The sequence below is a fragment of the Pagrus pagrus genome, assembly GCF_965226575.1.
Source record: "Pagrus pagrus genome assembly, chromosome: 16".
NCBI lineage: Eukaryota > Metazoa > Chordata > Actinopteri > Spariformes > Sparidae > Pagrus > Pagrus pagrus.
This window is the reverse complement of record NC_140200.1, coordinates 2,282,378-2,308,547: the sequence shown is the minus strand read 5'-3', so window position 1 is coordinate 2,308,547 and position 26,170 is coordinate 2,282,378. Positions and strand designations below refer to the sequence as shown.

At 43.1% G+C, this 26,170-nt stretch overlaps 2 protein-coding genes across 7 annotated transcripts in view; one reads left to right on the top strand and one right to left on the bottom strand.

Annotated features, from left to right (window-relative positions):
* Positions 1–583: 583 nt before the first annotated feature.
* fbxo16 (F-box protein 16) lies at positions 584–8,746 on the bottom strand. 3 transcript variants are annotated; one of them, XR_014624512.1, is made up of 10 exons: positions 6,052–6,535; positions 5,628–5,754; positions 4,811–4,846; positions 4,454–4,660; positions 4,170–4,334; positions 3,814–4,064; positions 2,491–2,602; positions 1,829–2,084; positions 912–1,093; positions 584–640 (listed from the first exon to the last, which is right to left on the bottom strand). XR_014624512.1 is itself a non-coding variant. In XM_084378228.1 (10 exons), the coding sequence occupies exons 3-10, from the start codon at positions 5,721–5,723 to the stop codon at positions 1,041–1,043; spliced, it is 1,176 nt and encodes a 391-aa protein (XP_084234354.1). In that variant the 5' UTR covers positions 5,724–5,754; positions 6,052–6,283; positions 8,708–8,746; the 3' UTR covers positions 590–1,040. The 3 variants fall into 3 exon arrangements, 2 of the variants coding, with proteins under 2 accessions (XP_084234354.1, XP_084234355.1); XM_084378228.1 differs by adding an exon at positions 8,708–8,746 and having other exon boundaries at positions 590–1,093; positions 6,052–6,283; XM_084378229.1 differs by lacking the exon at positions 2,491–2,602 and having other exon boundaries at positions 590–1,093.
* fzd3a (frizzled class receptor 3a) overlaps positions 8,154–26,170 on the top strand; it is a 34,384-nt gene continuing 16,367 nt past the window's right edge. The window contains exons 1-6 of one of the 4 annotated variants that reach the window (XM_084378224.1): positions 8,154–8,532; positions 9,761–10,342; positions 22,078–22,274; positions 23,656–24,118; positions 24,212–24,511; positions 24,690–24,941. In XM_084378224.1, coding sequence (XP_084234350.1) covers positions 10,142–10,342; positions 22,078–22,274; positions 23,656–24,118; positions 24,212–24,511; positions 24,690–24,941 — 1,413 coding nt within the window. In that variant the 5' untranslated portion in view covers positions 8,154–8,532; positions 9,761–10,141. Of the gene's footprint in view, positions 8,533–8,815; positions 8,906–9,760; positions 10,343–22,077; positions 22,275–23,655; positions 24,119–24,211; positions 24,512–24,689; positions 24,942–26,170 lie in introns of those variants that run through there. The other 3 variants (XM_084378226.1, XM_084378227.1, XM_084378225.1) reach the window with 3 other exon arrangements.

The window sequence follows — 26,170 nt, the reverse complement described above, 5'->3', positions numbered from 1 at the left end:
TTTCCTTTGGCTTTTTGTTCGTTTGTACGAGCTTGAAATCAAAAACACCTGAGCTCAGAGTTTATTTACTCTAAAACGGGACCCTGTAAAGTTTTCTTCTGTGTTTAACAAGTTCTGTTAATCAAGTACTGTACCAGAGGACTGGTATGACGTACTAGTACTTAAGTATTTCCGTTTGCTGCTACTTTATACTTTTTACTCCACTTCGTTTATCTGATAACTTACGTTAAAAGTTCCTTTGCAGACTTCTTTCTGCATCCGAGCCAAAGTATCACATGTTAGAATTACATTTTTAAAAATTTGATTTATTTAATTGGCAATCAGATTTAAAAACATTGATTGTGATACTCAGAAAAATGCTAAATATCAGATCAGATAATCGGCGTATATTTATATACATGTAAATATATGTATAGTTTACTTGTACTTTTGATACTAAAAAGTACATTTTTTGTGAGATAATCACTTTTGATACATAAGTACACGTAATATCAGATAGTTTTAAGACTTTTACTCTTCATACGAGTTACTTTTGCTTTTACAAAAGTAGTATTTTAACACGATATCTTTACTTGTACTCAGGTATGATTTTTATGTACTTTTTCCATTTGCTGTTCTTGGTGTGTTTCTGTCTGCAGGACTGTGTGGGGACAAACAAACCAGACCTAGTCATCAAAACATCCACAGGGTCATCGTTAAGAAGTCACATCTGTGAAAAATTATTAAAAATGAGCATAATTATATGAATAACTTGGATATAATTGAACAGAACTGATAAAATATTAAAAATTCCTGTCATAACATGCAAAATACTGTCTCCTTAAAAACACATTTCTGTTTCACAAGAGATTTTCTCCTTTCAGTGGCTCATTATAAGTGTGAAGCTCTCTGAAGTTATGAATGATTGAGACCTTTAGTCATTTCTGCAGTGACTTCCACACAGTGTCAGAACCATTATAATGGTGCTGGGGCTTGAATCTTGTCCCGGAGCTGTGGTTCTGACGTCCTGCTGAGGTGGACAATGTTCTTCACTCCACGTCTCACGTGTGTGACGAGGGCAGAGTCCAGAGCTGAACTTCAAACAGTGGTGTACCTGGAAGTGAAATAATCAGTGTTTTTTTTGCACGTTATTGGTCAAAGTATTCCAACAGTGCTGATAGTTCACATCATCTTAACATTATTTAAAGGGTCAGCTCACCCAAATTACATAAATTCACAAATCTCTCCGTGTCAACAGTTTTATTAAAGTGACTATGAGGAACCTTTAAGTGTTTATGAAACTATCTCTGATTCCTCTGATGATTATAAATGACCTGTAACAGCAAACGAGACCATCAGCGAACAGACTGTTATTTTTGTATAGTAATTATTAATGCCTGTGCTCGGGTCCGATCACATATATCACATATAAAATCACATATAAATACATCACATCATTGAGATCCATCCTGCGGTCTCTCTGTCACTCGCTTACAAAATAAATACACTACTAATGTACTAATTTACACAACTTTTCCACATTTGCAGTCGTACTCGCAAGACCTTTAATGTGTCAGACTGCTGGAGATACCACTTTAAGTGTAGGATCTAAATAACTTCAACTTTTTTATAAATATTTGTCAAATAACAAAACAAACCTTTTCAGAGTAAATCATGTCACTTCTAACAAAAGATAAAACATCTCTAACAGGGTCACAAACAGCACAAAGAGTGCGACTTTCTTGCAGAATCAGTCATTTCAAACTGACGATTTGTCCTGAATGCACGTCTTGCTGTGTGGTTACATCATGTTCAGCTCAGAGGAGCGGAGTTAACTGGGATTTCTTACTGGGAGCGCTCCGGTGTGAACGCTGGGACGCCCTGAGCGCCTCCACGCTCAGCCGAGGCACCGCCGACCTCGCCGGTCCCGGACGAATCCCGGCATTACACCGGGCCAGGTGCAGCACGCTGCTGGCTGTCTCCTTGGTGACGGGGTGGTCATGACTGCGAGTCGCCCAGGAGGGTCGACACTGGGTATCATGATGATGATGATGAGGAGGAGGAGGAGGAGGATGATGGGGTCTGGAGTTGGAGCTGAGGAACATCTGAGGAACAGAAAGACTGTTTAAAAAACTGTTTAAAAAACTGAAAATATAGTAAATTCAACATTATTTCAAATGTTCCTGTTTCCAGGCAGGAAAATAAATCTTGATTTCACCAAACCTGGAATATTAAATGCCACAGTGTCCTCTGTCTCACCCGCTCCTCCCCCCCTCCCTCCCTAAAACCCTCATCATCAGCATAATTTGGCCTCCCCCCCGTCACCTCCCCTCTCTGAGCAGCTCATCATTAACATGTATCTCTGTGTAAACGCTGCTCCATAATGCATGATGCCTGCTGGTTGCGCAGTCTCCAGAGAGAGCGCACGTTTATCAGCTCCCTTTGATTCAGACAAGGAGGTCACAGTCACAGCGGGGTGACGGCGTCGATGATGAATGGAGCGCGATTTACCAGCGATTTGGCTTTGCGTAGTTTGTAATTCGCCCCAGACAGCGACTTCCTGCTCCCGTCGTCTGGCTTCCACGTGTTACTGCAGCAGGTGGAGGCTCTGATGTTCACCTGCCTGCAGAGAGTCAGCGAGCAGGTGATTCATCAGGACACACATTCAAATATCAACTTTATTTTATACGTATATCTTCAGGGTTAGTTTTTTAGTTGAGTTATTTCCACATCCACATTTCTTTAGAAAATGAAAGTAACTAATGTGTAATTAAAAACTACAACAAGAGAAGTAATAATATGATAAAGGTATAAAATCAAAACTGCTCAAGAAGAAATTAGAGCAGATGCCAATAAGAAGGAAATGTGAGTGGGTCAAACATCTGGACTACAAATTGCTCAGCAACATTTCATCTTTTACCTTCAGAGATGTTTTATTCCTTTTGTCAAGGATTAATTACTTAGAGCCAATAAATAACGAGTCCAATAACTTCTCACTCACTTGTCTTTTCTTTTTCTATAATCTAATAAAAGGAGTCTAAATATCAGAAACACAAGCTGTTTCTCTCGTGTCTCTTCGTTCTCTATGTGAGAATATACAGAGTCCCTGTCGAAAATTGTTATATGGACCTGATGTTTTCTAAAAATGGGAGCGAAGGAGGAGGAAGAAATGCAGCTGTGACGTGCAGGAATGTGAAGGTAAAATCTGCCTGAGCCCGAAGACGAAAGCTTTTCTCTTCCTTCTCCTTAAAAAAAGGAAATGTGGGAAGAGCTGGAGACGATGTGAGCCTCCATCAGACTGCAGAGCTGCTGTCACGAGTGTTTTCTTTCTAGACAGCAGCATGTGGTTATAATGACTGTATGTAAGTGTCAGTGGGAACACAGCACCTTCCTGAGGAACGATGTTTCTCACTCACAGGACTCATAGTTTAGATGTCGACTACAGACTGAGGTTTGCATCTAAATGTCTAAACTCAGTCTGGGACGGTGTGAAAAAGGTCAAATCGTTTGATTTCTCTTGTTTTCCACTGCAGAAAAAGACGAGTCTGTCAAACTCCACAAAAAATACTCCTACTTTTAGCTAAAGGAGAGTTTATAATATTCAACTTTATGGGTGCTGATGCAGTGTTCCTCATCCAGTCCTGTTAATGACATGACGTTATTAAGTGATGGCAACATGAGCAGGCACCGCCCACCAAGTTTCTATTTTCTGTGGGTGTTTTTGTAACCATGGCCGTGCTGGGGTTGCGGCTGAGGGCTTGTTTAAAGGCACAGGTTCTGAACACAGGCCTTATGTCACTGTGGTCTGAGCGTTTGATTTCCCTGCAGTCTTACCCTTGGTGGACTGGTTCTGTGGGGTCCAGGTTGTCCAAGTAGTTGAAGCGTAGCGTGTCTTTAGGATGTCTGTCAGAGTCTCTCCATGGTGGCGGAGCAGTCTGATGCCTCTTTTTGGAGATGTTTCTAAGTGGCAGGGTGCTGGATGCTGGATGTTCCTCCCCGAGGACGTCCAGTTCTGACGGGTCTTCATGTGTACTGCTGATGGCTGATACATGTGGGACTGCAAACTGCTGCTGGGATGAGGAGGTCTGGAGGTGGACAGTGGACTTTTTATGGATGTTTCATCATTAATTTTAATGTAGCTGCCCCGTTCTGAATCATGTTTCAACTCATTCTGGATGTGTCCTCCTGACCTGCAGTGAGGCGAGTCGCAGCTCCTGCACAGTCTGGATGTAGAGTCTCTTCCAGACGCCCTGCTCCAACGGTGTGGGGGAGAAGCTGATGCACCAGCCGAGCCTTAGACACTTCGGCATCCACAGCTGGTCCAGTTCTACTATGCTCCTCCAGTGCCAGCTCACCTGCCAACAGAGAGTTAGAAAACAAAAGAAAGAGTGACTTTTACAGACTCCACAGCTGCTCAGTGATATCTGTGTCATCCATGTTAACTACATATATGTATCAAGCTGAGTGTGCGTACCCGAGCACATCGACAGAGGCTGCGTGGGTCCAGGAAGGAGAAGATGTACAAGCAGAGGGCTCTGGGCAGCATGCAGGTGAAGTCTGCAGCCTGCAGGGGGAGCCGTCTGTTAACACTGAGGCTCAGGAACATCAGCTGCTCTGAGGAACAGCTCAGCACCAGGTCCTGCAGCACCGCCCTCCTCTGACCGTCAGACCACCTGTCAAACTGACAAAGACACCTCAGAGCAGAACCCTCTCAGCTGAACGGACTCCACAGAGCACATGGTGACGTTTGTAGCGACCACCAGAGATTTATTTGTGGTCGACACAGCTCAGTGCATCAAGTGTTTTCTTTATTCATCTGCTTTAAACGTACCCACTTTGCCAGAAGGCTTCGTCTCTCTGCAAACACCTGAAGAAGAAAAGTAGTAGTGATAAAGGTTAGTTATCACATCAGACTGCAGTGAGAAGTGACGAGGAGCATGTGGAATAACAGAACAGTCCTAAAAACGTTTCATTATCAGATGACCCGTCAGATTGATCTCGACCTCCAGGTTGGGAACCACTGCACCAGACTAGCTGATTTTAAAGGTGCAATATAGAGATGCACGATATGGTCAGAAAAGTGATATTGCAGTTGCGACATAATTCATGATTATTATGTGTGATTACATTTTACATCATGATTTTCAGTGTCATTGAAAAACGAGTAAAATCATGATTATGTGTTATAACATCTGGAGAACAAGCCAAACATCTCTGCAGCACTACAACATTTCATTAAAACACTGTTTACTGACAAGTTTTACCTTTTATAAAATAACTACATCTTGAACAGCTACAGCAATAAAATGCTACTAACACATTCCTGCATTAGTATTAACAATCTAATAATGTCATATTTAGTAATATGTCAGTCACAGGCCCTATTTTACTGTATAACGAGTACTTTTAGCCTACTTTTGACACTTTGAGTACATTTTGTTGACATTTAGATGAGTAGGATTTTGAATGTAGGACTTTTCCTCGAAATTGAGCAATTTTACATTGTGGTGCTAATATTATTAAACTATTTACTATTAAATTGAGGCTGTAGTACGTGTCAGTAAAGAATCAGAGTACATAGTATCATGACTATCAATATCACGGTTGTGGCTGATCGTAGTGACTCAGGACAGGTGAGTAGACGTGACCTTGTTGTTGGACAGCGTGTGGTTCAGAGGGGTCCAGGAGCTCAGGGTGGTCTGCAGCTTGGCAGAGCTCGCAGACGACCTCGGTGCAAGTGGCATCTTTGGGTAACAGCTGCGTGAAGGTGATGCACTGAAACACACAGAACAAAACTTCATTCACAGTTTAGGTGGATGTGCAGCCCACAGCGTGGTCTCATTATTTCCACAGCAGAGCAACGCTCAGTCTGAATTATTGAGCTCCATAACATACCGGCTTTGATCTCACTTAAAATGATGTTTTATAAATAATGCCAACTGATAATGTTGAACAAAGCACCTCTGCTGTTAATTCTGCATCTGATAAAAGGAGAAGTTGAGTCTGCAGTGTGTGAAGAGTTAACATTCCTGCTCAGAGCTGAACAACACACTCCTCTGGTGTTTAACTCACCGTCACGTCTCCTCTGCTGGCACAAGAAAATAAATCCAACTTCTATACACACTGACGCTCTAAACTCCTGCTGGCCTCTGTGTCCGTGCAGCCAACTCTTCTTCTTCTTCTTCTTCTTCTTCTTCTTCTTCTTCTCTTTCCCTTGCACAGTTTACTTGTTTCCATAGTAACAGTGAGTGTACTCTCCTTACATGGACTGGCTGTCACAGCTTGTCACACACAGTAGGGGTTGCTGCAAAGCAAACCACAGTGGAGTGTGTGCAGTGTGGAGTGTGTGCCGGCGTCACTGGCTCTAATGATGACAAATGCAGTGCAGAAGGCCCGACACTGCGACTGCTGTACGGACCATCTGTCTCTCACGCTGATACTGCAGAACAATACGTTTCCAGCTCGGATACTTCAGCACACATTTTGAGGATATTTGGAGTAAAATTTTGGTGTCAGAAAATCATATTCTCATGTCGCGTTTATCATTTTTATTATAAACTTCAGACATTTGAAATGATTGTATTTATTTATTTACATATATTTATGTAATTATTATTAGGCCTTTTTATCTTTAGTAGTGGTGGTAGTAGTTAAAATTAGGGGTGTAGCGATACATCGATCCAGAGTAGCATCGATGCAAAGTGAAAACATCGATTCATATCGCCGCCATCGTTAAGATACGCCTTTATTTTGAAATTCCCACAGCACGTCTGTGTCACCGTGTCCGTCCATTCTCATAAACAGTGCTCTGTTTTTATTAAAGACAATAGATTGATGATATCTCATATCGATTGCAGGCCCCTGTATCAAATTGAAACGAAATCGTGTCCTGACAGACTTTGTGACATCAGCAAATATCGTCCAAAAATCAATATAATATCGCATTGTGATGAAACTTGTGATTTACACCCCTAGTAATAATAATAATAATAATAATAATAATAATAATAATAATAATAATAATGATAATTATAATGACAATAATGATGATGATAATAGTAATTATTTTATTCATAGTAGGCTTTTTAATGGAATAAATGTAATAATCTTTTGTATCATTTAAGTGTAAACCCGGTGCTGTAGGTCTCCTGATGAAACACTTTGGGCCTGTTTTTTTTCTTCAATTTTCTCTCGTCCCACCAGTCAGAGAAGTTTTTCATTCAAAAGCTGAAAGCCGCTCGCTCTCGGATGGGCGGTCGCGCGCAACGAAGACAGAAAACCTGCTGTGAAGAAAAAAAGAGGAGCGCTGCATCAAGTCACACAGACTGAGCAGGACCGGAGACGAGCCACCGGGCCTTCAAAGTAATTCTGTCACATCTGTTCAAGGAACAGTTATTTTATGTTTTTGCTATATTATTATACACATGATGCGCCTATTTAAAGCATCAAAGCAAAAGTACTTGTTTTGCAGAAAAAATGCCCTGCAATTGATATTTTACTGTAGTTTTACTAGGAGTGTAAATCACAAGTTTCATTAAGATACGATATTATATCGATTCTTTGGACAACGATACGATATTTGCCGATATCACAAAGTCTGCCACGAGACAGATTCACATTTTCTGGCGAGGCAGGCGGCTCTTTGACAGTAAAGGTTGGGTCTAAACGGGTTTTAAAAAGCGGGTCAACCTGCTCAAAAGTGCCTATTGACCCCATTCCCACGTCCCACAGCTGCTCTGACGTTCATCTGAAATGTTACGTTTTACGGTGTTACGTCACGAATGCGCCGGAAACAGAAGAGAAAACAACAACAGACCCATTATTGTGAAAGAAGTGTCTGTAAAACGGTGGACAAAGTATTTTGAGCGTCACAACCCCCGAAACATGACTCATGTCACAATCACAATAACATTTGAAGTGTAGAATAGCCGCACGATTAAATTTAACTTATCCCCATTTAAGTTAGCCGGGCGCTAAACCGGAAGTTAGCCGGCTCGTCGGCGATCCAGGTATTCTCACAGCCAGGAATATGATATATATTATAATAATATAATTCACATAAATGAACGGGGCTCCACCTCCAACACTGTGTCCAGTAATAAAACGTCCTCAATAGACCGCATCCCAAATTCCTTCTGTATTTAAGCCCACCTGGATGTTGATAACGCGTCATAACGGCAGAATTTAGCGTGTTTACGTGTAAATGCATTGCACACAAAAGCCAGAGCTTAGCGGGTTTTTGGACCGGTGGAAAAGGGGGATGTAGTTTCCGACCCCTGATCTAGCTGGTGTCAGCGCGGCCGTTGGTGCTGCTGTTATTTTGAAAGTTGTGACCGGAAGCTCTTTTGAAAATGGCGCCGCCTTGACGCTCCATCTCGGGGAGGGACGGCAGCCGGGAGGAGGAGGACAGAGGAGCCGGGAGGAGGCGGGAGGAGCCGGGTGGAGGAGGACTGCTGCTGCTGCTGCTGGTGGAGGGACGATCACTCATTGTTACCAAGTGGAGGAGCGGCGGAGACCCCGTCGCTACACGTGAATTCTCGGCACAACATCCAGGTAAAGTTGGCTTTAATTAAACCGGTTCAGCTTTCATTTATAACCGGAGCGTTTCTAACGGGCATCCACCTCCGCTGCCGCCCGGCTCGGGCTCGGGCTCGGGCTCGGCTCGGTGCGGTGAATGGTAACACCGGTACGCAGGCTACATATGCGCCGGTTACACCATTTAACTAACCGTCATCTTTTGTCTGCGCTGCGTCGCCTGACATTTCTCTCTGTTTTAATATCGCCGTGTTTTTCAGTTGAGACTCGAACAGACCGTGACGAGCCGTTAACAGTTAGCTAACAGTCCACATCTATGAGCGGCAATTAATGCATGGATCCGCTGCTGGGTGCCACAGTGCGGGAGGAGCCCGGCCACAGTGGCGCTCAGGTGGGCTAACGGACGCACCGACGTCGCATTTACATTAATCAAATAACGATCAGGGCTCAACTAAGTCTCGTGTTTTGCGTGTCAGTGCATAAAAAGATGTGTTGGGTGTGTGCCGTCATGTAAATGTAGCCATTTTCATTATGTAAAAAAGGCTAAGTTAAAAACATAGGGCTTAAATAAAGATCCAAATGTGTAGATGACGAGGAGGAATTCACACTTTTACTGTTTAGTTGATGTGTGAGCTCAAATTAGGAGAATGACGAAATGCCCTTTATTGTAACATGCATTTAAGATTGTCTGAGAAGTTGTTCTTTGTGACTTCTTTTGGTTTGTTGTTGTTGTTTTGTTTATTACACATGATTAATGTGATAAGTCAAGTGTTTGTATACATGTGTATCTATAAAACATCTCAGTAAACAGCTGGTGTTCCTTAGTCCACAAACAAACACATTAAAGTCACACCACTCATTAGAAACTAGTAGTCTTCAGTGTCTTCAATAAAACCACCAAAACAGCTGTAAATGTGCATGTAAATGTTTAGGTGCAGTGGTGAATATGTGGATGTTTTATTTAATGTTGTTATTAGGCACTAGTATGACACATTGCCTTGTAATTAAGCCTGGTAATGTTATCATTCATCTACACAATCCACCCACCACAGTTAACCTGAAAAAGCAATTAGGCCTACCAGCCCCTCTTCAAACAGCCTTTTGTGTGTTTTTCAGATGCAGTCTGTAATTAGTCTTTTTTTTTTTTTTAAACACACACAAACACTAGAGATTAACTACCCACTGTCGGTGACCTGATACCAAATATACATTTTAAAATTTCATGCTTTTATTTCTCGGCTCACAGGCTGAACATCGTCTCTATTCGTGGTTGTCGTCCATATTCCTCCGAAGCATCATCGCTCTCCGCCGAGGCAGAGAGGGAGGAGTGTGAGCCATCTTAAAGGACCCCAGCATCCCTCAGGTGATGGAGGTCTTGTGACGCACCGCTGCCGCTGACCGGAATCCCCACGGTGATGGATGCAGCCAGCTTCAACCATGGATTATGCCGCCCAGCCCAGACACTGTGAGCTCAGAGGAGGAAGAGACTACCAGACAGTCCTGGACCGCTCCCTAAGCCTTGTGATTTCCCTTTCCTGTTGAACGAGCCAGATGCTAACCGGGCTCAGTCCCTCGTCCTAACCAGACGTCCCCGGGTCTTTCTTTTCTCCTGCTGTACGGACCAGTCATGGATCTCATGTGGGTGCTGTCGGTGTCCATGTTGACGGTGTGCGTTGCCATCCCCATGGATGCAGCTGCGGGCAGCCACAGTCTGTTCACCTGTGAGCCCATCACCCTGCGCATGTGCCAGGGGCTGCCCTACAACTCCACCTTCATGCCCAACATATTGAACCATTACGACCAGCAAACTGCCGCCCTGGCTATGGAGGTACAGTACACCACCGACGTGTGAAAGATGTAGCTGCTGTTTGTGTTACACGATAATGAGATTGTTAAGGAGAGTTGAGATATTTGCTGATAATCAACACTGTTTTCACTGAAAATAAGGCACCAGTGTTTTCTCCCTGCTGTCAGAGACCTTTTTAAAACCATTTAGACCATTAAAGACCCTTTGGACCATAGTGGGACTGAAGCATAACAGCTGTGTGGTCCGCAACACCTACTCAGTGCAATATCTGGGATACATTAAGCCATTTAATATCCCAATTTATTTTGTTAACCCTTTTAATTAAAATTCCACAGTAGTCGTGGATAAACCCTCTATTACATGTGAAAAACACAGATAACTGCTATATTCATCACAGCCCACTGTAAATGTTTTCATGTTCATTTGACTGTTTAAAGTGGTGGATTTCTGATCGTATCAAATTGGCTCAGATAAAAAAATGTTCATTGAGTCATTTTCATATTACAATCAGCGATTCACTGATCCATTTAGTCTCAGTTACAATCCAGTTGCAATACATACATATATATATATATATATACATACATTCACACGTACATATATATGTATACCTATAACAATAAATACTTAGATACACATTTTCTGAATTGCTGTTTATTATAACAAAAATAATAACCATGCACATGAAACTTTGTAAAAATATTTAAAATGAACAGGAATTTTAATTCAAGCCTGGTCCTTTTTAAATACAGTAGCAAACTGGTAAGGAATTGAAATTTCAGTGTAGAAACAAGAAACCTGCATCAAATGAGAATATAAACATTAAATCACAATTAAGTCACAAACAAGTGCAAACAAACCTAATGAATTAAATCACAATGCACACAAGAAGTATACACACACGTTGCCAAACCATTTAAAAGAAACAAGAATCAAAACTCTTTGTAAATGTTTATTGCAAATAGGCACGTAGGTGTGAATGTAGAATTGAACTGAAGTACTAGTCTGAAAAATTTCAAGTTAAAGAAAGAAAAAAATGGAGATTTATTTGCCATTTTTGCGTATCTTCATTTATATAATTTTATTTTATGTTTCTCTTGAATATCTCTCAATGTCACTACCACTTTGTTTCTGTCTCTGACTATTTTTGAGCATTTTTACCCTTTTTATTTTCAAATTATATTGAAATCACAATATGACCAAGTGGATCATCCGAATTGCAAAAGCTACAATTTTTGGATAAAGATAAATATGTGACATAACAGCTTTATAATGACGCACTGTAGTGCTGCAGAGATGACCCGGCCTACAAGTCAGATTCAGATGTAAGAAAATATGTTTGTACAAGAAAAAGATTTCTTACGTCATGCAGCTCGAGTTGTGACCCACATTGTTGTGGCTGTACACATGTGAAATTGACACACACCTGCAGACACACACATTTTACAAGCACACAGACGGCATTTTTATCCACATGTATGTATTGTCAGGTCAGGACAGGGGTTTGTGATATAATGAGTTGTTCATCACATGTTGATAAGTGGTTCAGTGTGTCTACTCTGCTCTGCCTGCCCCATGGACATCAGTAGCCTAGATAGCTATCACCACGGCTAACTGCGTATGTGCTGAGAGTTAGTAATATCAAAGTGCTAGCCTACTTTAATCTGGCTCCTCTAGCTCCAGGGACTTGAAGTGTATTACCAAAACATTAAGCAGAAAATTAAGTTTTAATACTTGTCTCTTGGGGCCATGAGACCAGTGCATTATTAAACTCCACTGATTTAACAGGGAGTGTTGTCCTAAAATGGTCTGGCATGTTGGCAGACGGCAGTTTAGCACAACATGTAGGGACTCATCCCTTCATTTGTTGTGCACCAACCAAAGCCATTTTACATAACAGGCTTTTGGGTAGTTAGTCAACTTAGTCTGGGAGCGAAGACACCAAACTGTCCTGTGTTTCACTTTGGTCCAACTGATGGATTAAAACTCAGATTGGAGTGATGAGTCCATGTTTTATTGTTTTTAGCCCCTAGATTATCTATAGATTTACCAGCAGTCACAGCATCTGACTGTTGTGGCTGTCTTATCCTCTTTGAAACGTCGAGTTAGGCATTTAAACACAATCATGGAGCAGATGCATCGCCTCGTTAACTTAATCCCATCCTTTATATAGGCTGATCCCTCTGGAAGCTCAGTCTATCGAGCAATTACTGGCCAAACTGCCCCAAAACATGAGAGTGGATGCCCTGTTAGCCGAACTATCCGTCTGTCTGTGTGTGTCAGTCCATCCATCTATATTTATCACAGCTTATCCATTCTCAGTGTCATGTTCACATCAGCCCCCGCTCTCTCTATCACTTTTACCCTTCGACACCCGCCCCGCCCTGCCCAGCGACGAGGTCCATGTGGAGCCCTGCCGACCATCTGTGCCGGCTCTACTTCGCTGTACTCACCCCAGACATACTGAGCGAGAGAGAGATCGAGAGATGGAGGGCGGGAGGAGTTGTGTGCCACGAAAATCCAGGGTTATGTAACCTCTGAACATGCCCTGCCCGACTGTGGGAGCACACAGAATCGCATCACATCGCGCCACATCACAGCTGCACTCACATTTGGATAAGATGCAAATACTCCCGCCTCTCCTGTCTCCGCCTGCCGGCTCATAGTCGAGCCGCATCCTTTCTTGTCATTGCTGAAATACCTTCTCTCATCTCCTGGGTTTCTGCCATGTTGTTTTTTCTCTCTCTCTCTTTTTTTTTTGGGATTCACTCAAGAAAAATAATTAAAAATTTTAGTGTGTAAATCAGACAGATGTTTGTGGTTTCAGTAGAATCAATCTCTCGTTGCCACTGCTGTGTTGTTTTGGGGCCAGGTTAGCTTTTTACGGCTAATCGCAGTGTGTGGGTTGCAGTGAACAGAGAGAGGTTTAGACGGTGTTCACTTTGATTGGTCATGGATCCACAATTAAGTCTCTTTTAGTGCTCAGAAATGCTCGTTGGGTTTGGAAAACACATGGAAACCCAAAAGGTTCCAACTAACGGAGACTACGCTTCTGTTTGGCTCTTGTTTTCCAGATAACTCGCCCTAGATCCAGTTCATGGGAGAATTCAAAGCCTATAAGATGTTGAGGGCAGCCAAATGAGAATTGACAGTTGATTTTAAAGGGAATTAGGAACGCTGAATAGCCATGATAATGATGATGAATGCCTCGCACCGTGGAGAAACGGGGAGTTGGACGAGAACCAACGCCTGCCGTTCTTGCAGTTTTTGTCTAAACCCCCTGAAGTGGTGTCTTTCTCAGTTTCTTTTTTTCTTGTCCCGCTTTTCAAGGTCTTTTCAAGGTCTTTTCAAGGTTTTTGTTCTTTAGGAAAGTGGGCGCAATTTGTCATGATATCGTTATAAACTTTCCTGTTGCTTTACCTTTTGACATAAACCGGTAATATTTCTGAAACTATTGTCTGATGATGTTCACTTTACTGTATTTCAGCCAAGACTGGCACTGTTTGGTGTACGATAAAAGGTTTATTACTTTATTGCACATATACATATATAACGACTGTCTGAACAGGTGAGAACACAAGCAGTGTGATATCTGAAAACAGGGTTTAATGTTTTCGGCGTTCATCCTCGCTCAGTCTGTCATCGCTGACCGCTGAATGACCTCGCAGCTGAAGTGGGACAGCGGCCTCGGGGCTGGGAATCGGCTATTTCTGTGCCACAATGACACCGTGCCACACTCACATAAGATAAGTGGGAGCGTGGCGGATTTGAGTGGCATCACAAAAAGAAAAAAAGAACCGGGCTAAAATCCCCTTTTTTAGAGGTAGATACACAGCGCAGCTACAGGATGATTGTAAAGCTGCGAGGATTCAACTCACTGAATCAATTCAGCTGGTTGAACTGTCCCTGGCAGCCAAAGGCATTTGGCTCACAACTCAGTGATGATATATACTACAGTGAGATATCAGGGCTGCTCTTTCTTTACTGTTAAGTCTGCTATTGGATTTACATATCCCATCCCAATACCAAGGATTTTTTTCTCCTTTTGTTGCCGTAAAGGCGGGGGGGCTCTCCTGATACTGTAACACACTTTCCTGTTGCTTTGCCTGTTACGAGATAATATTTATTGTACTATTCTGATGCTCTCGATGCTGTTTTCCATCTAAGGTTGGTGCTCGGCGTGTGTTTGGTGTATGAGAAATGCGCTGCATATCACACTGTCAGTGCAGATTTACTGCAGTGACGTACCCGGCTGCAAAGAATGGAAAGAAAATTAAATCTTGAAATCAGTAATCAAATCATATTTTTGTGGTAGTGGAAAATTTTGTATAGCCGCCTTGTTCTTAGTAGGAGAGATCTACAAAATGTTTTCTGGGCTTTGGAACAAAGCACACCATTGATAATATTTTGCAACAGCCAAAAATGTATAAAACTTGGGAGGCCTCTCGGGTCTTTAGCAGGACAAAGAAATGATGCTATCAGGATGAGGAGAGACGGGGATTTTCAGTAGGACTGGAGACTCGTTCGACTGTCATGGTAAAATTAATGAGAACAGTGAGTGCTTGAACATTTTTCAAGGCCAGATGGGACAAATGAGGGTCAGGGCCAACCCAAGACGTTAATTAAATTAGACTGATGAGATGGTTTGTTTACGTGAAGCCAATGCCAAGCCAGCAGATCATTTTTAATGGCTGCAAGGTTTTTAAAAAAAAAAGTGACTGTTGTCTTGGTGGATATTCAGCGACAGTAATTAACAAGCCCTGACACGTCTTCTTCTGACCCCATCACAGATCTGAGAGAAGATGACCAGGTCTGTGTGACTGTGTGTGGTAACGGCACAGGGCCGCCATCTGCAGTCACAGGACTTATTTATTGCCAAGTCTCCTCTCAGTCATTTTAATTTCATTTTTCTCTGGTATTCGTCCTGTGTTGTTCAGTATGAAGGCTCTGCAGTGACACAAAGACTTATCAATGAACTGTTTTTAATCTGCTCAGTCCCACTTACACTCACTTCCTCCTCCCTTCAGCTCGTTAAATGAGCCTCTTGTCTCAGGTTTACAACACATTCAGACAAACTGTGTCATGTTACAGCTGCTGTGTACTATAACCCAGATACTCCACCCATGCTGTGTGAATGGATTTGTAAAGGAGAGTTGAGGCGTGCGTGTGTGTGTGTGTGTGTGTGTGTGTGTGTGTGTGTGTGTGAGAGAGTTTCTGTAAAATGCTGATGAAGCTCTCTGTTGGCTGCAAGTCTGTTAAAACTGCTGCAGTGAACTAAAAAGTTCTCCGTTTAACATGCTTATTGTGTCAGATAGTAGAGATGTATCCCAGCCAAGCACACAGACACACACAGACACACACAGACACACACACAACATGGTCTGATAAGTCCTACCCAGCGTGACCCAGGCTATAAAAGAGCCTCTTGTTTTATTTAATGTCCAACACCGTGTTTATTGGCAGTGGACTGAAAGAGGAGCACATCCTGAGAGCAAGTTGCTGGTCCACAACAACCCTCTGTGTGAGTGTGTGTGTGTGTGTGTGTGTGTGTGTGTGTGTGTGTGTGTGTGTGTGTGTGAGTACATGGACATTACACATTGTCAGAGCGCGAGGTTTTCAAACATTTCTTAGCGGTGAATGACACGGCTGACTCGGTCGACCCATCCCTCCTCTCTCTCTCTCTCTCTCTCTCTCTCCCTCTCTCACCCGCTCGCTCAAACCCCCCCCCTCCCCTCACCCATCTCTTTTGTCCTCCCCTTCCCCCTATGCAGGGCTCACCCGTTGCCCAGGAAACGGTCCCAATTGTGCTGTTAACAAAGGGAGCAGAGGCTTTCTTGCCTCCCGGGAGGTGGTCCCCTCCGCCCCGCACCCTGACCTCCTCGAACCCTGCTCTCCTCCCTCTTCCTCCTCCTCCTTCTACTCCTCCTCCTCCCTGGTGATGCATCACTCGTCGCCATGGCGCTGAGCTTGGAAATTTGGAGAATTGGAATGGCAGCAGAGGAGAAAGGAGGATAAAGGGGGGGAGAGCAGGGAGAGCAGGGAGAGGGTCTGGAGGAGGGAGGACTGGGGGTGTTGATGGGAAGAGAGGTGACTGGGAGGTATTTAGAAAAGAGCAAATCAACACAGACCAGTTGGCCACGGTGGGCTTCTTTGTCAGCAATTCATCAGTCACAGCATCTCAGCAGCTGATGTGGAGCCTTCATTAAAGACTAATTACTTTAGCATTAGGAAGGTACATACAGCCGCCCCTTGGATGCGCTCCATTGGACTGGGCCATATTAATATTTAATATCGCGACCATCTCGCTCTGACTCAAAACACGCTGGATAATCTGAGAAATGTATGGAGGTGAAACTAAGGTCACGGCTGTTTTTCTTCTGTCTTCAAAGGCTGACATTTTGGAGATGAGACAGAAATATGCAGAAATATGCAAAATCACATGTTTAAGTAAACAAACTTAGTTTGACCTCATTGAACCGCATGGTAATATAATATACGATCATTTAATTAATGATCTAGTTTCCCCCCCCCCTCATTCTAGTTTGTGAAGATTTCATCAATTACTCGAGACACTGCGTTCACACCCGTGTTTTTCAGTCAGAGCACCGCTGATATTTTCCATTTAATCAGAGATGATTTACATCAGCAGGAATGCACCATGTGGATGCAATTAATTTCGATAAACAAGCCGTGGAGTGGCGTGCCGGTACTGTGCATCTTTAGCACCAAACCATCAGCAGGTCTGTCTCACAGCAGACATTTGGACATGTCCCAGTAAAAACGAGCACAGGTGTAAATAATAAAAAAAAGAAGCTTACTGAGATATTTGAACAGAACTTGAGCATTATTAGTAACGCTTGTAATTTTTCCTATCATGACAAGTTCTTGTCTGTCATGAAAAAAGGACATTAATGATTTTAGTTGATGGATTTAAAGATAATCTTCACTATATTTTATATTTTTGTTGTCAAGATAAATGAGACTATTTAATGTTTCTACTTTGAGATTGGAATAAGCCTCTTGGTTAGTGTCAGCTGTGATGCGTAATCAAGACATTTTCATGTCGCCATGACATGAAATCAGAAAGCAGCGCTCTGTCAGAAGTTTCCTCTGTTTCAGTGTCTTCATCCAGGATCTGTTGTTCAGGCTCTGACTTAATATTCCTCAATATTCCATCATTACCGTGATGTGACACTATATCGTTATATGTCATCAGTGTTGTCTTGTCCTTGTTTTAAAGGTTGTATTACAGTAGAGTGACGTCATTTTCTGAACTTACAAGACTGTTCTACTTGTTCCAATAATTGACTTTAGTAATTATATCCACAATACTAATGATTATTTAACTCTGTGCCAATAGTCACAGCATTTGGTTAGAGATTTCAGAATATCAAGACATAGAATAGTCATTGTTATGTAGCCTAATAACATCACAATATTATTAAGCACTTATCGCACGGCATTAGTTGTAGCCTTGTTGGTTTTTCTCCGGTTTCATCTCTTCCCATCTCTTGACTTCAGTGTTTTTTAATAAAATATTGTCGCTTTTGCTATATTTTATACCTGGAAGTCCATCAGTTAGTAAGAATTTTGATCTTGACTATTTCCAACACTTAAGCTGGTCAGAGCTTTCAGGATATACTAAAACGCCCTCAGCTCCATCCTTCCTAACTTACTGCCACAAATTGTTTTGATCTAATTTTAGGTAATATTGAACGGCATAATTTTATCTTAGAAATTGAATTTTAGGATAGATGGAAGAACACTGTTTCATGTTAAAGTGAATGTCACTAATTATCTCCATTCATCCCCCTGTGTGGACACTTTGTCGGCCTTCATCGGAGCCCCACCATCCACTGCCTCTCTGTCATATCTGAGCCTGTTATTTCAAGAGTGGCATATTATTCCACATTTTCAGAGATCAAAATCCTCTAAGATCTCCCATGAATACGTAATGACTGTAGCAGTGGTACTGAAGATGAAATTACATTAGCATACCCCCCTCCCAGGCCTGCACCGTTCGACAGCGTTGTGTATTACACGCTTGATTTTCCTTACACGGCCGGCTCTGGGGTGGAAAGCGCCATGACAAACCCCTGGCCATTCATCGGACCAGTGGTTCACCAGCTGTTTCCAGTGTGGCCATTAACATCAAATCCCCATGGAGAGTGCTGAGGCTCCGCAGGGCCTTAACATGTTGGTGTTCGGAGTTGTTTGGGCTGCTGACTGTGTTGGTAGAGCAGCCATATGTCCCGTCCACCACCAGCTCAGTCCTGCCCACACTGGCTCACATGATGGGTTGGCTGTAGTAAAATGGCTGAATGGAGACAGTGAGGGATGGAGGAGGGGTGGATGATGGAGGAGTATAAAAATAGAAAAGCATGATGAATAGGATGAGTTTTTCCCCAGTAGATCACTTCTTGTAGCCTATATATTTACTCAACCGTTTCCCCTGGTGTCTCGGTGTGTAGAGCAGTACAGTGGAGTGCATTGTGCTCTGTGGAGCATATCGGTAGCCTGCGGCAATCAAAACGTACCGGAAGAGCAAAGATGCAAGCTCACTTTAGCTGCATTAGCTCACGTTTCAGTGGTTAACCAACAGTGACGGTGCCACTGATGAAGTCATAGATGTCACACAGGAGCGCACTCTTGAGTCGCGGGCGGAGGATCATCAGTACAGTAGCACCCAGCAGAGGCAGGGTGGGGTGACATTCAGGAGTTTCTGCTTTTCTGTGTTATTTCCCCAGAGACTGTCCACCGACTTACTCCAGTTTCCTTTCTCTCCGTTTCTCTGACCTGATTGTGCTTCGACTATAGCTGTAATGTGATATCCTTAAAGTATTTCATTTAAAAAAGGAGTCTTTGTTGTGTCTATAATAATCCTATCAAAACTTTTCTTATGATTTTATAATAATGGTGAATCCACAGGATCCCACTCACCACAGCTCTGTGATGTCTGAGTCCTCTGATGAAGTTTTAGGTTTCAAAGCTGTGACACATTGGTGCTATTTGTAAAAAAATGATCCCTTAATATTTTTTAAAATGTGTTCAGTTAACTCGAAAAATACTAAACACGTTTTTCCTGGACCTCAATTCAGAATATTTGGAGAAATCTGACAAACAATGACATGAAAAGTTCATCGAAGACTCAAATTATGGCGCCACAATTAATCAGAATATTTATTCACATCACAATATATAATAATAAAAAACAATAAGTGCAAGATGCTACATTTTTAAAAAAAAGGTGAAATTATAATGTGACAAAACAGCATCATAATAAAGTTCTTTATGACCTGACCTTCAAATCTTGTTCTCCAGATGTAAGAAAACATGTTTGTTCAATACAGACCCCAACAAATGTCACATTATCATGATTTCAATAGTTTTTTGAGGAAAAATGAAATTTGTGATTCAAGAAATGATCATTCCCTCTCATCATGAAGCGTTATCGTTATTTTTGTCAAAGTAATGGCAATATATTTCTTTAACGTACTGGCAGCCCTAACTGAAACGTTTGGCTCTGTTCGTTCTGGGTCAGACTTAAATACATAAAACTGTAGCGTGTGATCGATGACGTACATCTGCAGTAACAGGCCCGTCCTCAGGTGGATCACTCTCACAGCGCTCCTTGTGTTTATGCTTCATAGATAACCGCGGCTCTTTGTCACCGTACAGTGGTGCTCAATGAAACGTGAGGACTCCGTTTGTGCAGAAATTACACGATCGACTGGTTGATTGATCTCAGTTATGACAGGCGTGTAAGTCACCTAAACTGATCCTCTGCATTTTAGAGTGCTGTGAGCTCACGTTATGGCTCTATGATGATATATACATCCTCGACATCACCCATCTATTCCCGATCCTTCAGAGTGGAGGTGACGAGCCAGTCTGAGCACCTTAACGCTCGGCTGTTTGCCTAATGATTTCTTTCCGTCTCCGCAGCTTAATGTCATCTTCCTAGAAAAGTGATATGAACAAGGCGATGACAAAGGCTGTGTGGATGTGGCTGCTTTGTGCTTCAAGGGCCAAGCCTAACACCCATTATAATCCCTTTTACATAAAGACATCACATGTGGGTGGCAGGCAAACAAGGATATGTACCGATGTGTAGACATAAGGTGGCAACACAATAGTCTAATCTGTTCAAGTCTGATTGTGGTTTAGGTGGCAGTTGGGCAAACAATTGGGAGAATTGGAGCAAAAATCTCTGAAATGATTTATTGCTGCAATCTGAGCTAGAAAATGTTCCCAGGACAGCGAGGTGCTGCAGACAGTTTTCATTTCTAAGGATAGTCACTGCGTGCTACATATTAAATGTCGGATTACAGGGAATAAACTGTTTTATCTTTTTTTATCCAAATATCCACTTTTATTTTCATTTTATGTTCATGTTTCAATTAAAAAAACAAAATGTTTGGGTGGACTCAGCTGTGTTGTATTTTTTATGCTGCTCACATCTGGGTCAGAAGACAACAAAGACTCAGTGATCTGTGTAAAATAAGCCTTTTATGTTTTGATTTTAACTGTTTAGTAAGATAAGAAACTCCAGCTGCTCCTCCTTGACTCTGTCAGTGTAGCAGCTCTTCAATGTCTCAGAATTAATATCAATTCAACAATATCTCTGTTATTAGTCATGGAAATTAAACAGAGCTACATGTTGTCCTATTGGTCCAGGCTTTAGATATTGTCAACATATTTTATCCCAAAAAACATCAATAAACAGAAGACGGAAGGAGTTTTGCTCTTCGTTTAATTTACACTGAAGCAGCCGAACAAACTGTTTAAGTTGTTTAAACCACAGCGACACGTCCTCCTTCATATCCTCCCCTCAAACAAACACAGAGACAAATTGCCCCCTGCCTGTCTCCTCCTCACCCCTCCCTTCCCCCTCCCTGTCCCCGTCTGTCATACAGACCCCTGTCTTTACATTTTGGGGGAGGGCTGGTAGATGTGTCTGACTCACTTGGGTGTGGCTGTAGGCCTTTCTATCACACACACATGCATACACAGAGGTGTATGCAAATTCAGGCACACACATGCAAGCATGAGCTCCTGGACACATGGATTTGAATATTTGCGTTCCCATTGTCTCTCACACACACGTACACACTCTCCTCTAAACATTTGCATATTAACAACGTGCCCTACAGATGCTTCCTGCACTCACACCGCCTCTTGGCTCGGTTTATATGTGTGAGACCATTATTGTGCTGCTGCGTGGGTGTGTTAGCATGTAAATAATATACTTCCGTTGGTACTCAGGCGTATGTTAGTGTGTGTGAGTGAGTGTATGCACGTTACAGCAGTGTGTCAGTCAGTCACAGCGTGGTCCTCCCTGTAACACAAAGGCCCTGTCAGCAGCAGCCCTGTGTGTGTGTGTGTGTGTGTGTGTGTGTGTGTGTGTGTGTGTGTGTGTGTGTGTGTGTTTGTGTGTGTGTGTGTGTGGTGGGGGTTGCTCAGCTTGTTGTGCTCCTCCTATCTGGAGGTTGGAGGGAAGGAAGAGAGAGGAGGAAGGGGGGAGCTTGAAATCATGGGGGTGGAGGGGATTATTAGGAAAGAGGCCAGATTTGTTCTTATGGATTCGTCTCCAGAGACGTGCTCCACTGATCTCTTTGTGCCTGTCTTTGGCCCTCATTGTGAAGTTGGAGTAACATTCTGTCTTCTTCAAGTGTTTTGAATAAACCAGTGTCATTATTCTGTGCTGATGTTTTAATACACACTAAATATGACTCTCTCTCTGTCTCTACCTGCAGCCGTTCCATCCCATGGTGAACCTACAGTGCTCCCCAGAGCTCAGGATGTTCCTGTGTGCGCTCTACGCACCGGTGTGTACCGAGTACGGCCGGATGACTCTGCCCTGTCGCCGCCTCTGTCTGCAGGCCAAGAGTGACTGCTACAAACTGATGGACATGTTTGGTGTGAGCTGGCCGCAGGAGATGGACTGCAACAGGTTGGAACAACAGCAATAACTCTTGTCTCCTGGTTTTATGTCAGCAGTAACGGCCCTGCTGCTTCAGTCATTTAAGCTTCTTGTGAGAAGGGTCACAGTGCAGCAGCAGAGCAGCGTCATTTATTTTGATGACAACAGAAATGAAGAGGCTTAGAGGGACACCACGTTTATGAGAAGCTCCACTGTCTGATTTTGAGAACTGGCTGCTAAGCAATTAAATTTATTTCAGACGTTGGACAAATTAGTTTTGCAGCCAGTTAATTGAATCAGTGAATCACACATCAGATTAGAAACATCAGCAGCAACACAGTGCACAGACATGGTCAACACAGTACAGCAGTATCCACAACACTGGTACCATAAACAACTTTCACAGGTTGTCACCAATTAACCTTGAAGACAAACATGGAGTAAAGGTGGATGTTTTTCTGGATGTTTTTCCCATCAAAGGTTTTTTTATTGAATTTCAATAAGTAACTGCAGGCCCCTGGCTGATGTTGTTATAGACAGACACATACTGCCCAAGCAGTGACAAACCAAGATGGTTGTACATAGAACAAAATACATATTAAAAAAATATAACAACAGAAAAAAATGAAGTATTACAAATATATTAATATAGGGCACTCAAAGCCGTTACTGCGAGACAAGCGCAGGTTTCTTGAAATGGAGCACCACATTTTGTAAAACGTATTCACAGACTTTTGGGTGATGTGATGTGACTTTTTTTCCAAGTTTAAACTAACTTTTTGTTTCGAGTTACGCTCAAAAGGTTGTAAAAACTTTAAAAGTTTAAACTTTGTAAAAAGGTTTAGAAGACTGGTTTAAAAATGAAGGCCATTAGCTGGACATAAAGAGGGTTGAAGTTGAAAAAGTTTTTTTTTTTACATCTTCACGTTACTGAATGCTCCATGAACATTTATAACCTCCACTTGATGTTTTGGGCACAGGCCCTTCTTCAGACATGACATCAGTGCAGAGCGTCTTGCATTAGAAAGATGTATCAGGAGCATTCTGGCCACCTAGTGGTCCAACACTCTTACAGAGGAACGCAAATCGACCCTTATCTCTCCTCCCTTGTTTCCTGTCAGCCCTCTGTCTGTTTTATAAAGACAAAAATACCTCAAGAATTCTTACTAAAGATTTTTACAGCTGCTTGACAACTTAGTGATAATGACAATAAAGTAACTACTCACAAGAATGGATCATTCCTCTCAAGTTTAAAGTCTCTGCAAGTTGAATTTCTTCGCCTTCATACTGATCTGATGTGAGTGACCTGTGTCACCGTGTCTGAGGGGTAGAAACATGCATTGTATGTGTTGTTAAAGACTGAACAGCTGAAATGACCCTGAGATCATCATCACCTCTCTTCTCCTCCCAGGTTCCCAGACTGTGACGAGTCCTACCCCCGTCCCGTAGACCTCCTGTCCAGCTCGGACACGACCGAATCTCCCATCGCCGTCCAGCGGGACTACGGCTTCTGGTGTCCCAGAGAACTCAAAATCGACCCTGAGCTCGGCTACTCCTTCATGGGGGTGCGTGACTGCTCTCCCCCCTGTCCCAACATGTACTTCACACGGGAGGAGCTGGTGTTCGCCCGCTACTTCATCGGGGTGGTGTCCATTGTTTGTCTGTCCGCCACCCTCTTCACCTTCCTGACCTTCCTCATCGACGTGTCGCGCTTCCGCTACCCAGAGCGTCCAATCATATTCTACGCTGTGTGCTACATGATGGTGTCCCTGGTGTTCTTCCTGGGGTTTCTGTTGGAGGACAAAGTCTCCTGTAACGCAGCGAGTCCTGGGAGGTTTAGGGCTTCAACGGTGACCCAGGGCTCCCATAACAAGGTAACAAAGTCTTGACTGCTTGTTTTTTGCTGGTTTTCTACCGTCTAGATGAAGATATTGATGCTCAACCTGTCCATTCTCTCTTTGTCCCAGGCCTGCACCCTGCTCTTCATGGTGTTGTATTTCTTCACCATGGCCGGCAGTGTCTGGTGGGTCATTCTGACCATCACCTGGTTCCTGGCTGCTGTTCCCAAGTGGGGCAGTGAGGCGATAGAGAAGAAGGCCCTGCTCTTCCACGCATGTGCCTGGGGCATCCCCGGTGTCCTCACTGTTAGCCTGCTCGCCATGAACAAGATCGAGGGAGACAGCGTCAGTGGTGTCTGCTTTGTGGGGCTGTACAACCTGACGGCCCTGCGCTGGTTCCTGCTGGCCCCGCTGGGACTGGACGTAGTGGTGAGGAAGAGTAGTAAAAACATAAAGTGGTATCTGCCTCACAACTTCAACTGATACTTTGTCTTTATCAGGAGAGCGGTTGTTCCACACCTGCCTAAGATAATGGGCCAACAAATACAAGTTTTTTTACCCTCTGATGACTGTAAACATTAACCACATCCCTCTCATGTCATTCCAGGTGGGTGTGGCACTGCTGCTGGCAGGCATAGCAGCACTGAACCGAGTCCGCATGGAGATCCCACTGGAGAAGGAGAACCAGGAGAAACTGGTGAAGTTCATGATTCGTATCGCCGTGTTCTCCGTGCTCTACCTGGTCCCTCTGCTGTCCGTTCTGGGGTGCTACCTTTACGAGAACAACTACCGAGCCGTCTGGGAGACGACCTGGGTTCAGGAGAAGTGTCGAGACTACCACATCCCCTGCCCCTACCAGGTAATTATACTGGACCTACCTGATGTGTTGCCTGCTGCGACAGGGTCGGCTGGTAATGTTTTCACTTTGTGAGTCTGTGTGCGTTTGTGTCATCATGGCCAAATGTGGTCCTGGAGACACCTTTTGTAGCAGGAACTAACACAGAAGCAGTTTTGAGCCAGGTTTTTATACGTCAATCTGTCTGAGTGTGTCTTGTATTTTAACATAAATCAAATCATTTGCAGCCTGTACTTGTCTTGACTAATAATTCCCAATATAATTTGTGACGTCCACACTGGGACACACACATGCAAGTTGACAAGATAGACTATATTTTTAGATTCTTTGTTGTAGGCTAATAATAGCTAAGCTTGTCTGCATACCTTTTTGATGGAATCAGATCATAATATCGATATTTTTTAAGGAAACAAAGATAGAAATTCCAGTTTCGTGACAACACTGAGTGTAAATCTCTCCTTTTTGACAGAAGCAGACTTGATTTATAAGAAGTGTGACCTGTAATTAATCCAGATGAACCAGATGATTCCAGATTAGATTCCCATATATTGTCACCTGGAGGCACTGGTGGTAGCTGAGCTACTGATGCAGTCACTGACACAGTTTGCACAGATGTTCGTACACATTAAAAGCGCAACCGTGACTTTTTGCGAGGAAGCTAGAAGACAGAGCCGGAGGTGACATCTGTAGGAAGGCTTGTAACTACCAGATGTGTTTGCACACAGAGACATAAGGGACCAGGATCCTCAATGAGACTGAATACTGTGTACAATTAAACACACACACACTCTCACAGTCGAGTGCTAACTCTCATCCTGCCGGTGTTGAGCAGCTCAGTTGCTTACCAGAGCTGCAGTAGCCTCCAGCATCAGCACACACACTGCAGCTCATGTGATAGGGCTGTTAATAATTCACACACACTCCCTCTGTTGTCCTCCTTCCTCTCAGCCAGGTATCACCTCCCATGTGAGCATGCCTTTGTACATCCCCTCTCACCGCTGCAGGTTCAAAGTGGGTTTTTATCGTGGTAGAGCAGAAAGTGACTGAGTGTTGCAGACTATTAGCTTGTGTGTGTGTGTGTGTGTGTGTGTGTGTGTGTGTGTGTTGGTTTTGTCAAGACTCAGTCGTTCCTCATCAGGGACTGAAGGGTTTTGTAGCATACTAAAATAGGTGATGACGTTTGGTTTCGTGTCTTTGCAGCATTGGACACAGGTGAACGTATTTTATCCGTA

What these genes read in the sequence shown, in the direction of transcription:
- fbxo16 (XM_084378228.1), bottom strand. Translation starts at nt 5,723, where the DNA reads ATGCCACTTGCACCGAGGTCGTCTGCGAGCTCTGCCAAGCTGCAGACC. An exon ending in GCCTCTGTCGATGTGCTCGG is followed by an intron (nt 4,335 to 4,453) that starts GTACGCACACTC and finishes CTCTGTTGGCAG; the next exon opens with GTGAGCTGGCACTGGAGGAG. An exon ending in TTCACACCGGAGCGCTCCCA is followed by an intron (nt 1,094 to 1,828) that starts GTAAGAAATCCC and finishes TTTCACTTCCAG; the next exon opens with GTACACCACTGTTTGAAGTT.